Source organism: Puma concolor, chromosome C1 (genome assembly GCF_028749965.1).
Source record: "Puma concolor isolate L17-30 chromosome C1, mPumCon1.1.hap2, whole genome shotgun sequence".
Lineage (NCBI taxonomy): Eukaryota > Metazoa > Chordata > Mammalia > Carnivora > Felidae > Puma > Puma concolor.
The window spans coordinates 97,473,676-97,486,632 of NC_141674.1; the positions used below are offsets into that span (position 1 = coordinate 97,473,676).

General features: G+C 36.8%; 1 protein-coding gene across 3 annotated transcripts in view; it reads left to right on the top strand.

Moving 5' to 3' along the window:
* MAGI3 (membrane associated guanylate kinase, WW and PDZ domain containing 3) overlaps nucleotides 1-12,957 on the top strand; it is a 250,064-nt gene that overhangs the window by 145,230 nt on the left and 91,877 nt on the right. For all 3 annotated transcript variants that reach the window (XM_086717871.1, XM_086717872.1, XM_086717874.1), the window contains exon 2: nucleotides 736-852. In XM_086717871.1, coding sequence (XP_086573997.1) covers nucleotides 736-852 — 117 coding nt within the window. The remainder of the gene's footprint in view (nucleotides 1-735; nucleotides 853-12,957) is intronic.

Genomic DNA, 12,957 nt, shown 5'->3' on the forward strand with positions numbered 1-12,957 from the left:
GTCTATTAGAAGGCTGTTACAGAATTCCAGATGGGAAATGATGCTGGCTCAGATTAGGGTGGAGGTGATGGGAATGGAGAGAAGTGGACAGTATGGGATATGTTTTGGAGGTAGAAATGACAAAAGTTGCTAATGGAGTGGATCTGGAGGATAGAAGTGAAAAGGAGAAATCGGAAACTTCTGATTTCTAGCTTTTGGGTTTGTTCTGCTGGGTTGACAGTGCTATTATTTGCTAAGACAGGGAAAACTAGCATGGAGGAAAACTTGGGGGAAGGTGGAATTAAGAGTTCTGTTTTCAGGTGAAGATTTGAGGTGCTTATTTGACTTTCAAACATATCTGCAATATACATGAATGAGTTTGGTGGCTTTGGAGCTGGGTGGACCTAGGTCAGGAATCGAGACGTAAGAACCTAGAAGTTACCTGTATGTAGATGGTATTTAAAGCCAAAGATGGAACTTACCTTGGGCATTTGTCATATTCTCTAACCTATACCTTCTCCCTCCCCTACTACTGTAAAATTATGCCCACATTATATATTACAGGTATGTATATTTTAGTACTATAATAGTTTGTTTTTAGCAAAACTTTGTTTTTAGTAAAATACTCTGGTTTTTTTTTTCCTGTTTATAGCTAAAAGCTTTAAGAGCAGTCAGTCACTGGCATCAGTATCTAACTGGAGATCTAACAGTTCTGTGTTTTTTCTTCTGTGTTTTTTTTTTTTTTTTTTTTTGTAGGCAAAGTCATTAATAAAGATTTGCGACATTACCTGAGTCTTCAGTTTCAGAAAGGATCAATTGACCACAAATTGCAGCAAGTGATCAGAGATAATCTCTACTTGAGAACCATTCCATGTAAGTATGAGATGGAACAAAAAGGAAAGGAGGCCGATATATCCTTATTTAATTAATCAAACATGTAGAAATAATTCAGTGGAGTATCTCATATGAAATTGGGAAGACTAAGTTGGAACACTAGATTGAAACAAATACTGGATAAGGAGAAACGTTTTCAGAGGTTATGCAGGACTTGTGCTTTTAAAATAGAAAAGCTAGAAGATTCTATATTGTAACTTTTTAAAAAAGTCATTAGGCTTTAAGAGTTTAGGATTAACACAGGTACATTTTGCTAACCTGATTTTCTGTTATAAATCAGTTCCTAGAGTTTAGTCAGTAAGAAGACTTTTTTTTTTTTTTTTTTTTGCTCTCAATGCCTTGTACACTGAGGACAAACATTTTTGTATTAATTATTAGGACATTACTAACTTTAAGATCTGCCCCTCCTTCAAAGAAAAAAAAAGTAGCACGCTGTGGCGTCTTTGTGGTAATCCATTTTGAAGTTTTATCTAGATGTTTGTATATCTATTCCAGTTGCCATAGTTTTCATAGGACCTGGTTCTTGTTATAATGATGCGTGTGTGTGTGTGTGTGTGTGTGTGTGTGTGTATCACATAACAAGACATCACGTATGCTTACGTTTTGGTTTTAGAGCAAGTTGGGGAAGCACAAGCAGTAAACAATAAAAAGGCCTAAAATGATGTTCTAGTTTGTTTTCTTTTTCAATGTATTTGTAACTCCTTGTAGATAGTAGCTCTCTGAATGGCTCTGAAATTTCTTTATTTCTTTTTCTTGTTATTTGCTCTTACACAGTGTCCAGTCCATCACCAAGCCTTTCTAATCACGTTCCTTCAGTATCGATCCTCTGTACTACCTTAGACCCTCACCCTTTCTTGCTTGGACTTTTTTTTCTTTTAAAACAAATAGAATTATGTAGCGGCAAAGAGCTAGGTAAAAAATCTAGATCCTTGGACAAGTTACTTGATTTTCCTGAGCCTCAGAATCTCCATATGTAAAATGTGAGTAACAAGAGATAACCTTACGTAGTTATTAGAATTAAAATGAGAACATGAATGCAAACCTCCTGTCCTGGAGTAGCCGTCAGTGTCTGTCCCCTTCCCCATTCGAGCTGCAGCCTCGCCTTCCACCCACAACCCCTCCACCTGGTCTGTCTTTAAAGTGTACGTTTGACTCGACTCCTGTCCATCTACAGCTGTCCATCTACAGTTTATCCTTCAAAGTCTCGCAGTGAGTACAAGTCCAGACTCTTTAACGTGGTATAAACTGTTCTGGTTTTTGCTTTTAAATCCAACTCCTTATCTGCGATTTCCTCCTATAAATCTGCCTTGTCAGATTTCAGAATCGCAACTCCTGCCTCTTTTTCTTTGCATTTGCCTGGTATATCTTTGTCTGTCTTTTTATTCTTCCACCTTTCTGAAGCTCTTCGTTGTATGAATAGTGGTGGAGACTTTGTAGCCAGTGTGAAACTTCGTGTATATTTATTGATGGGATCGAGGTCTTTAGTCTCTGTTTTGTCACGGCTTTCTGTTTTACCCATATACACATCTTTTATATAAAACCTTTCACCAAGTAGTCTATTTTATATCCTCTCTCTCTTTTTAGAAAGGTTTGTATCCTTATTCTAATGGCTACCTTAATATTTTTATGTAACACCCTATTCCTCCTTCCTTCTTTTTGTTTTTGTCCCAACTGTGAGCAATATTAAATGATCTTGTTATTGCTTCTTCCTCCCTCCCATCACGTGACTTGAAATAATATCTTCTTACTACAAACAAACAAATTCAGCAAGCTTTTCATATGCTTTCCTCATTTTCACCATTTTTTGATACTTGATCTGTGTCTATATTAACAAAGCAAACAGCCATTACCTACGGTACTCTCACCTTTACACTCATCATTTATTCTTTATCCTGTGAGCAAATACGTACTGAATCTAACTGCCAATTCTTACGTTGTTGTTTCTTCAATAACTTTGGTTTTCTAAAGCTTCTTCTCCATGAGATTTCCGAGGAAGGAGTCAGAGGATCATCGTAGTTGGCCTGTGGCCTTTATACTTTTAAGTTTGTTTGGATGTATATGAAATATTTGGCTCATATTTTCTTTCCTTGACTATCTTAGCTCTGTTAGTCAATTATTTGTCTTATGGCATGAAGCATTGCTCTTTGAAAGTCTGAAAACAACCTGATTTTTATTCTCTTCTAAGTAATTTGGTATTTTGCCTCCATGGGTGTCTCAGGGTAGCATTCAGAGCTCTTGAGCTCCCTCTTCCCTTGTTAAAACAAGTTAATAAAAATACGTACTTGCACTTTCTGCTGTACTCTGCACTTTCACTTGGATCTTCTTTTAAGTGTACTTGTACTGTCCTAGTTTTGCAGTTTTCCCTCAGTGTGTGGTTTTGTCCTAGAAAGGAGCTATAGTTTATTCAGTTTTAATTCATTAGATCCAAACAGCTGCAGCCTTTTCAGATCCTAACAGGACCTATTAACCTACCCACTGAAGTGTCCATAACTCCTCCAAGAATGCAGTGATATATCGGTAACAGTTAACACACCAAAAAGTCTGTAATTACCATTCTTTACTAAAAGATACTAAATATTCTTGGGGACAATTCTGATTCCAGGTCTGGGACAAGGAAAGTATAAGATGAGCTTGGAATATCTAATTGAACCAGAAAGTATGTAAATGCCTGAAAAACTATGGTGACATATCAGAAGCACATTTTCAAAAAAAGTCATCTAGAAGGGGTGTCCACTGACAAAACCTGAAACAATTTGAGCAAAAAAATTAATAAGAGAAAGAAAGACTTCTCCATTGTCAGACACTGCACCGTAGAAAGGACAAGACTGTGATTCCTAAGAGAAAGGAGACTATACATGAAGGAGTCCTATGGTTCCTCGGTCTTCTGCCTAGAGGCACTTTCCGGGCCACAGCACAGGGAGGGAGAGCCCAAGCAGAGTACAGAGGATTCTGAGTTGAAGGGACAGAAATCTGAGCTCAAGAAGTCTGAAGTGCCTGAGATTTGCAGGACAGTGTCAGAGAAGAGAGAGCTATAAAGAAAAGGAGCTCAAATAATCTGCACAGGTGTCCCCTTGAGTCTGTTGCTGAAGACCAAGCTGAGAATGTATAGGATGAGACTCCACATGGCCAGGCAAAGACTCTCTGGGAACTGTAAGGCTAGCAGTTTCCAGAGCTTACATAGGGCTGGGAGAATCTGAGTTCTAGCCCACCTGAGTGAAGAGACCTTGTAAATGTTATGGCTTGCTAGTAGGACTAAAATTGGTGTAAGCTCCTTGGAACCCACTTTAACAAAGTTTAATTAAGCAAGCCCCAAAATATCAAGCAGATATGCATATGACTTAACTTTTGGCAGAAAGAAAAGAAGGGAGGGAGGGAGGGAGGAAAGGGGGATTATCAACACTCTTTAAAGGAAGACAACAAAATCTTGACACTGAATAGCATAATATTTAAATGCCCAGTGTCTAATAAAAATTATTAGATGAGAAGAAAATATGGCCCACAATCAAAAGTCAGCTGATAGAAAAAAACAAAACAGAAATATAAACACGTACAACCATACCACACATTTAGTCATAAATATGATCAAGTATTTAAAGAGCCATGTGGGTTGAAAAAAAAAATTAAAAAAAAATAAAATAAAATAAAGAGCCATGTGGGGGTGCCTGGGTGGCGCAGTCGGTTGGGCGTCCGACTTCAGCCAGGTCACGATCTCGCGGTCCGTGAGTTCGAGCCCCGCGTCGGGCTCTGGGCTGAAGGCTCAGAGCCTGGAGCCTGTTTCCGATTCTGTGTCTCCCTCTCTCTCTGCCCCTCCCCCGTTCATGCTCTCTCTCTCTCTGTCCCAAAAATGGATAAACGTTGAAAAAAAAAAAAATTAAAAAAAAAATAATAAAAAAAATAAAGAGCCATGTGAATAAAATTAAGAGAAAATGGAATATTTTTTTAAAAGAACTAAATGGAACTTTAGAAAATCAGTGGATAGGCTTGATAGCAGGGTAGAAGCTACAGAAGAGAAAAATCAGTGAACTTGAAGACATAGCAATATAAATGAATCAAACTGAAACAGAGAGGAAAAAGACTAAAGACATAAACTATTTTTTTTAAGTAACCAGAGAGAGACATTTCTACTTCTACCATGAATGACTAACTGGTACTGGATTTACCTTCTTACTGTAAACAACTAGAAATTGGTCAAGATATATGTAACAGCTATTTTCAGAAATAGGATTATAGGCAGAACAGGACTGTGATCTGTTCATATTGAATGATGCATACTGTCAAAGCAGAGATGGGGAGGAAACAAACAAGATATATCATGAAATAGGCTGAAAAAATTTTTAATTTGACGAAAACTATAAATCCGCAGAACTATGGATCTCAACAAACCCCAAACAGAAGAAACGTAAAAAAAACACATCTAACTGTATCATAATCTAATTGCTGAAAACCAGTGATAGAGAAAATGTGAAAGACAGAAAAAAGATGCATTAAATATAAGGGAATAAAGAATGACTGCAGACTTGTCAACAGAAACCAATACAAGCCGGAAGTCAATCAAATGTCATTTTCAACATGCTGAAAGGAAAAACTGCCAACCTAGATTGCTACATACAACAAAAGATTTCTACATCCTTAAGAGAAATAAAGAATTTTTCAGACCAAAAATAAATAAATAAAAAATGGTGAGGGAATTTTTTACCAGCAGACTTGCACTATAAGAAACAGTAAAGGAAATGCTACAGATGGGATGAAAATGATACCACAGTGATAGAACTGGAAGGAAATAGATTACTTCTTAATTAGAGTTCAAGATTTCAACACCCTCTTTAGGGAAAGTAAGCAAAAAATCACTAAGGTGATTCTGACATGGATAACACTTTGAACCAACTTGACCTAATTGCTATTTACTACAACATGCTTCCCAACAACAGAAGACTATACATTCTTTTCTAGTACACATAGGACATTTACAGATAAAGACCATACTCCAGGCCATAAAACAAGATTCAATAAATTTAAAAGGATTTAAATTATACAAAATATATCCTGTGATCATAAAGGGATTGCAAGAAATCACTGAACAGAAAATCATCTGGAAAATCTCTGAATATTTAGAAATTAGCACACTTCTAAATAACCTGTGAGTTAAAGCCACAAGGAAAATTACAAAATATTACATCAGCATCTCAAAACATAATCAAACCCAACATACCAATGCTGCTGTTACAACAGTGTTTAGAGGGAAATTTATAGTGCTAAATACTTAGAAAATAATAAATATGTCAATCAATGATCTAAACTTCTACTTTAAGAATTTAGCAAAAGAAGAGCAAAGTAAACCCAAATTAAGTAGAAGGAAGGAAATAATAAAGACAAAAGCAGAAACTGATAAACCAGAAAATAAAGAAAAATCAATGAAACCTAAAGCTGGTTCTTTCTGATCAATAAAACTAGTATACTTCTAGCCATACTGTTCAGGTGACGAGAGAGAACACACTATAACAGCATCAGGAGTGAAAGAGATAGCATCATTAAAAATCCTACAGATGTTAAGTGAACAATCAGAAATAGTTTGAACAACTTTGTGACAGTAAACTCAACAACTCAGATGAAATGGAAAAATTCCTCAGAAGGCAAAAACTACAAGTGCTCACTCAAGAAGAAAGAGATAACTGAATAACTTCTAAGTTTATTAAAGGAATTGAATTTGTAATTTGTAACTTTCACTCTAAGAAAGCATCAGGTCCAGATGGTACAGGTGAATTGTTCCAGATATTTAAAGAAATAATACAAATTCTACACAGATTCTTTGAGAAGATACAGGAGGAGGGAATTTCTCAACTCATTCAATTCTAAAACCAGACAAAGACATTAGAAGAAAATAACATTAGACACAGTTTTTCGTGAACATAGACTTAAAACTCCTTAAAATATTTTAGCAAATCAATATATAGCAATATGTAAAAAGGACAATACATTATGACCAAGTGGTATTTGTCCCAGGAATGCAAGGTTGGGATAACATATGAAACTAGTATAGTAATAGACTGGAAAAGAAAAGAAAAGAAAACAAAACAAAACAAAATATGATCTTTTCAAATAGATGCAGATAAAACATTTGACAAAATTCAACTCCCATTCATGGTGCTTCATGAGTTCTACCAGTGCACCTGCTGATTTCCTTGCAGTTTCCTGATGAGTTTGATGGGCACCCCAGTGGCTCCCCACATTTCAACAATATCCCCTGTAAGTGGTTTTCTACTGGGTTTCTGGCAAGTCCAGCCAGGGTCCCAGATGGTTTTGTTAGGTTCAAAACACCCCCCACCACAGGCAGCTTGCTGGCTAATTTCATCAGTACTCCACCAGGTTGTTCCCTGTCCATCAGCCTTGACCCACCAACTGTGAACCAGATCCATCACTGCTACCACACCTTCTCCACACAGGTCTGAATCCCAGAGTTTGGGAGCGTTCTTCCCTTCCAAGTTTGTTCCCCACTGGAGTATTCTCCCTCAGCTTTAGGGTGCTCTTTTATTTCCTCTTAGTTAATTCCTTGTAAATAGTTAATAATTGGTTATATTAAGCTGGCCTTGTTCAAGTTACCATGTTTCTCTCCTGTCTGGATCCTGGCTAATACAGAATCAGTGCTGGTAGTGGTCCCAGGACACAGACCTGCCAAGAAGGGATTTTAGATTTGGTTGTGTTCTTGGGCCATGAGCACAGTGCCATGCTCGTTCCAGTTCATGACAAGAAGTGGCATCACAGTTTGATCCCCGTATAAACTGCGGTTCGTTATGATGAAGAGTTAGCTGAACCAAGCACCGTGGGAACCCACGTGACTGCTGCCCTTGACCATTATAGCAGGAATGATGGCCACAAACACCGTGGTATGGATCGATTCTCCTGAGTGTACCAACCACTTTAAAAATCAAGTGGTTTGTTATTATTATAAACTTATATAACAAGATTATGATAACACTTTTCAACACTTCTCTCTACCTGATACAGACATTTGCTAATAGAAGACATTAAAAGATGGGAACATTAACACAAAATAAATGCCAAATAAAAATCAGTTAAAATTTGGAAGAGTACTGCACATATATAATATTTGAAATTTTCACTCCTAAAATGAAATTATAAAGCACACAAGTATCAATTGTATTAGCCGATAGTTCTGACTTTGCTTGGTTGCAAATATTCCGGTATAGAAAATTTTTCCATATTGCATCGATGCTCTTCAAATTGTTAGGCACTAGTTAGTGGTCATTTGAATAAGCTTGTTTTCTTTTTTAATGGTGAAAATATGTTGTCTCCTTGCCCTGATGTTGGTTTTGCCATTGAAATCCATATTGCTTCTACCTTAGATTTTAGACCAGTTTCTGATTTCAGGTTTGGAGTGTTCCACAACGATGTTCACTTCTCTATGCATTTCTTCTATTACTTACAAAGCACTGAAACTCATAACACATACTCAAGCAGTGGAAAAGGCCAAAGGACATTGTTGGATAGTATTCAAATAATATTCAGATCTTCCTTCAAGGTTAAATGATTACATAGAATCCCATGTCAGAACTGCCAACTTAAGGACTTGTTTTGCTTTCAAAACCTGTGATTTTTTTGGGGAATACCAGTCATAGGATTTATATAAAGTATAGACGCATTTAATCTCACTAATACTGTATTTGCAAGAAAGACTCACTGTTAGCAGACAGGGCCTTGACCTCACACTTGTAGCCCAGGGAACAGCTGCAAGTAAGACTGACGAGTGCATTGTGACTGCTGCTCTCCCACGTGCTGCTGTGGAAATGCCAACTTTACCGTTTGGTTTCACTTTTCAGTATTTTTTGCTCTTGATTTCAGTTGATATCCTTAGATTCCTTCAAATCAGTAATGTGTCTGTCCAATGATTAAGCTTTAATTCTCACAGGAGAATTGTAATACTTTGTTTTCGCATTTTCCCTACCAACTGATTTTTCTTGGGCTTTTGAAAAAGTAAATTTGCCAAGAAACTTCAAGAAGGAATTCTTACATGAAAACCCTAATGTAAATCAACTGCAGCTCACATATATGAGTTGGTGAGACTGCAACGTATACTAACTTTAGGGCATTTTCTTTTAAAGTTAAGCATAGACTTACCATACGACCCAGCATTTCCTAGATATCAACCCAACATAAATTTAAATATATGTCTGCCCAAAGACTTGTAACTTTATAGCTTCTTTATTTAGAATGTCCAAAATCTGGAACCAACCCAAATACCCGTCGATGGGAAATGCATAATCAAATTTTGGTGTATTCAATAGAATACCACTTAGGCAATAAAAGTACATTGAATCACAACAAGGATAGATCTCAAAAGCCTCCTGCTAAGTGAAAGAAGCCAGATACAACCCACTACTGGAATCAAATTAATGTATGATTCTGTTTCTATGAGATTCCATTAAAGACAAAACTACAGTGACACCAGATCAGTGGCTGCCACAGGGTGGGGACTGCAAAGAGGCACAAGAAAACTTTTAGGGGTGATGGGTCCCCACACTCACAGAATTGTACTGTTAGAATTAGTGAATTTTGATTGTAGGTCAATTATATCCAAATAAAGTGACCAAGTAGATTCTCACAATTGTATTCTTTCTGTATTCTCAATAATTAGAAAATGGAAGTTTACAAAAATATTTATAATAGCATATAGGTATTTGAAATACCTAGAAATTAATCTCAAAAGAAGCGTAAAGACTTCTATGAGGCAAAACTAAGGGACCAGGAAGAAGATGTAAATATACTGACAGATTTCTTGTTCCTGGATTAAAGATTCACTATGGTGAAGATAACAGTTCTCCTCAAATTGATTAATAGATTCATTCTAATCCCATAAAAATTCCAGCATTTTTAACCTCTTTCTCTGATTCCAGATTTTATATGGAAGGGCTATAAATGGAAAAAAAACAGAATAGGTGAACCTGCTCTCCTAAATATCAAGATTTATCATGAAAATATAATAATTACAGCACTGTGATAATGGTGCAGGAATGATCAGTGGGTAAATGGGATGTAATAGAAAATCCAGTCACACACCTAGTTTTATGTAGATGTTTCTGTATAAGATTTCTGTGACAGAAGTAATATGCCTGATCAAAGGGAAAAATAATTGACTTTTCAATAAATTGTGTTGAATAGCCTTCTGGAAGAAAACAGAAGCCTGACCACTATCTCCCATCAAGTCAAGAAAGATCTATTTTAGTGCATTAAACTATTAGGTGTAAAAGGCAAAGTTGTGATGCTTTTAACAAAGAATATAGAATATCTCCATGGCCTTTGGAAGGATTTCTTCAACGAGGCACGGAAGCATTAGCTATAAAGGAGAGGATTGATAAATTTAACTACAATAAAATGAAAAACTATTATCATTAAAAGACCATTAAAAAAGATGAAAAAAATCACAGGGTAGGAGAAGATACTGTCTGTTCTGCTACAACATTGGTTTCTATAATAACCAAGTTCATAGATGATTGGTAAGTAGGTGGGATAATGATATCAACTTAATGGAAGTAATATTGGTTCTTTCCATTTCCTCCAGCAAGCTAATGTTTTGTGTCATCAAGTAGTGGCAAGTAGAAGGAATATACAAACATAGTTGAATGTTGTATGCACCATACGTGATGCCCGTTCACCTTGATTTGGCCTCTTCTCAATTTGAACATGTGCTTTATCTTAAAATCATTTATTGCACATTTTGCCTGATCTTATCTTCATTATTCAGTAGCCTCAGCCCTCCTCATACCCCTTCCTGTCAAGCTATCTATTCATTTCTTTTTTTTTAAGTCATTTTCTGAAGACAAAGAATTTTACTTAGTCTGATATTTTTCTTAGGAATTTAAAATCTTTTAAATTGTATTAATATTTTTTTTTAATTTTTTTTTTTTCAACGTTTATTTATTTTTGGGACAGAGAGAGACATAGCATGAACGGGGGAGGGGCAGAGAGAGAGGGAGACACAGAATCGGAAACAGGCTCCAGGCTCTGAGCCATCAGCCCAGAGCCCGACGCGGGGCTCGAACTCACGGACCGCGAGATCGTGACCTGGCTGAAGTCGGACGCTTAACCGACTGCGCCACCCAGGCGCCCCAAATTGTATTAATATTTTTAATTAGGGGGGGTTATTGGTTTTGCTAGTGCTCTGGGTAACAAAGTTGCGCTAGGTTTTGAGAAGTCAACTCTGACCCTATTTTCTCCATAACCTCTATCTACTATTTGGGGAACACAGTTTTGCGTAGAGCACTGTTTCTAGGAGGCACGTTTCACATATTTGCAGAAACTCCCCCTTTGCGATGCTGTATGTGGCAGGATGGCAGTGCTTCCTCAGTGCTAAGATACAGCTATTTCACACTTTAACCTCTCTCCAGTTGGATTGTAGCTTTCGGTAGGTGGTGTCTTTCAATTTTAATTGTCATTTTGTTTTCTTTTTTAGTGATAAGATAGTGGTGCATTTTAGAAGCCGTTGATTACTGAGATTTGATGATGCACTGTCGTATCCAGAGTGTAAAGAAATACAAATCAAATTTTAGAAGACAGGCAAGGCAATAGAGAAGTGGCAAAAGCCTTGAACAGTCACTTCACAACTGAAGAAATATCTATGGCTAGTAAATATTTGAAAAAGAACGTATAATCTCAAAACCCAGTTGTACATTAAACACACAGTGAGATGCCTTTACATGTCGGCAGAAGTTTAAAAACTTGGCACGTGTTAATGTGGACCTAAAAGGATGCATATGGCATGATTCTATTCATATGAAGTTATAAAATAGGCAAAATTAAGCTATGTTGCTTAGGAATGCATTACATAGTTGGTAAACATTTGAAAGAAGAAAGGGAATCATCATCACAGATATCAAGATGGTGGGTACCTTTGGGGGTGAGGGGAAGGAGAGAATTATGATTGGAGGCATTCAAGAGGGCTTTTGGTGTCCTGGTGATATTCTCTTTCTTCGCTTGGATGGATTTGATACATTACTACTTGTTAAACTTTACATATATGTTTTATGAAACTTTCTATAGGTTTCAGAATAAAGCAAAAGAGGGGAATGGTCAGTTTTATCAAATGTTGACACAAGGTCAGGTGATATGAGGACTGAGACTCGAGCATTGGGTGAAGCAAAGTGGAGACTCCTGATGAATACAGCGGATTGTCTCAGCGGAGTGTGTGGGGCAGTGATCTGATTGGAATGGGCTCAAGAGAGAGTGAGAGGAGAGGAGTTGGAGACTGTGTGTAAATACGATTCAGAGGAAGTTTTACGTAAAAAGAATTATAGTGGTGACTGGAGGCAATACAGAAAGTTTTACATTAAATATATAGAGTATCAGGAGAATATAAAGATAAATTTTCTGGAATGCTGAAGACAATGAGGTAACATAGAGAAAGGGAGAGAACTTTTTATGTGTGTGGGATTATACACTTTTGGGGATAGGATGTGAAAATTTGTCATAATCCATATTTGTTAAGAGAATTAACATTAAAGCTACTTTTTAAGTCTTGGAAACGTATATGTCACACATAACATTTCATATCTACTAATGGAAAGAATCATGAACATCATCTTGCTCAACACCACTTTGCAGAAAGAGAAGGAGGCACAGAAGGATTCAGTGCTTGTTTAAAATTCTACTGTTAATAACAATTCTAGACTAAAATATAGAGTAACTCCTGCCCCTTGGATCAGTGCTCTTTTTATAGCGTTAACTGTAATATGGTTTTCTCTTAAGTCGAGTTTTATATAATCATTATGTGTTATAGTAGAGTTTATTTGGATAATATTTTAATTAGCCGTTCCCAAATAACAAACCAGCCCAGCACTTAATGACTTGAAATAACCATCATGCATTATTTCTCATGATTCCATGAGTCGGATGGACTCAACTGGGACAACTCTTGTGGCTGCGGTCATTCGCACCTCCACGCAGATTGTAGGTGTTAAGATGGCCTCACTCACATGTCTGGAACCCTGGTGCTGTTTCTTGAGTGAGGCTCTCTTATCATAGTCTAGACTACACTTCCATACTTGGTGGTGGAACCATTCTAATAAGGCAAAG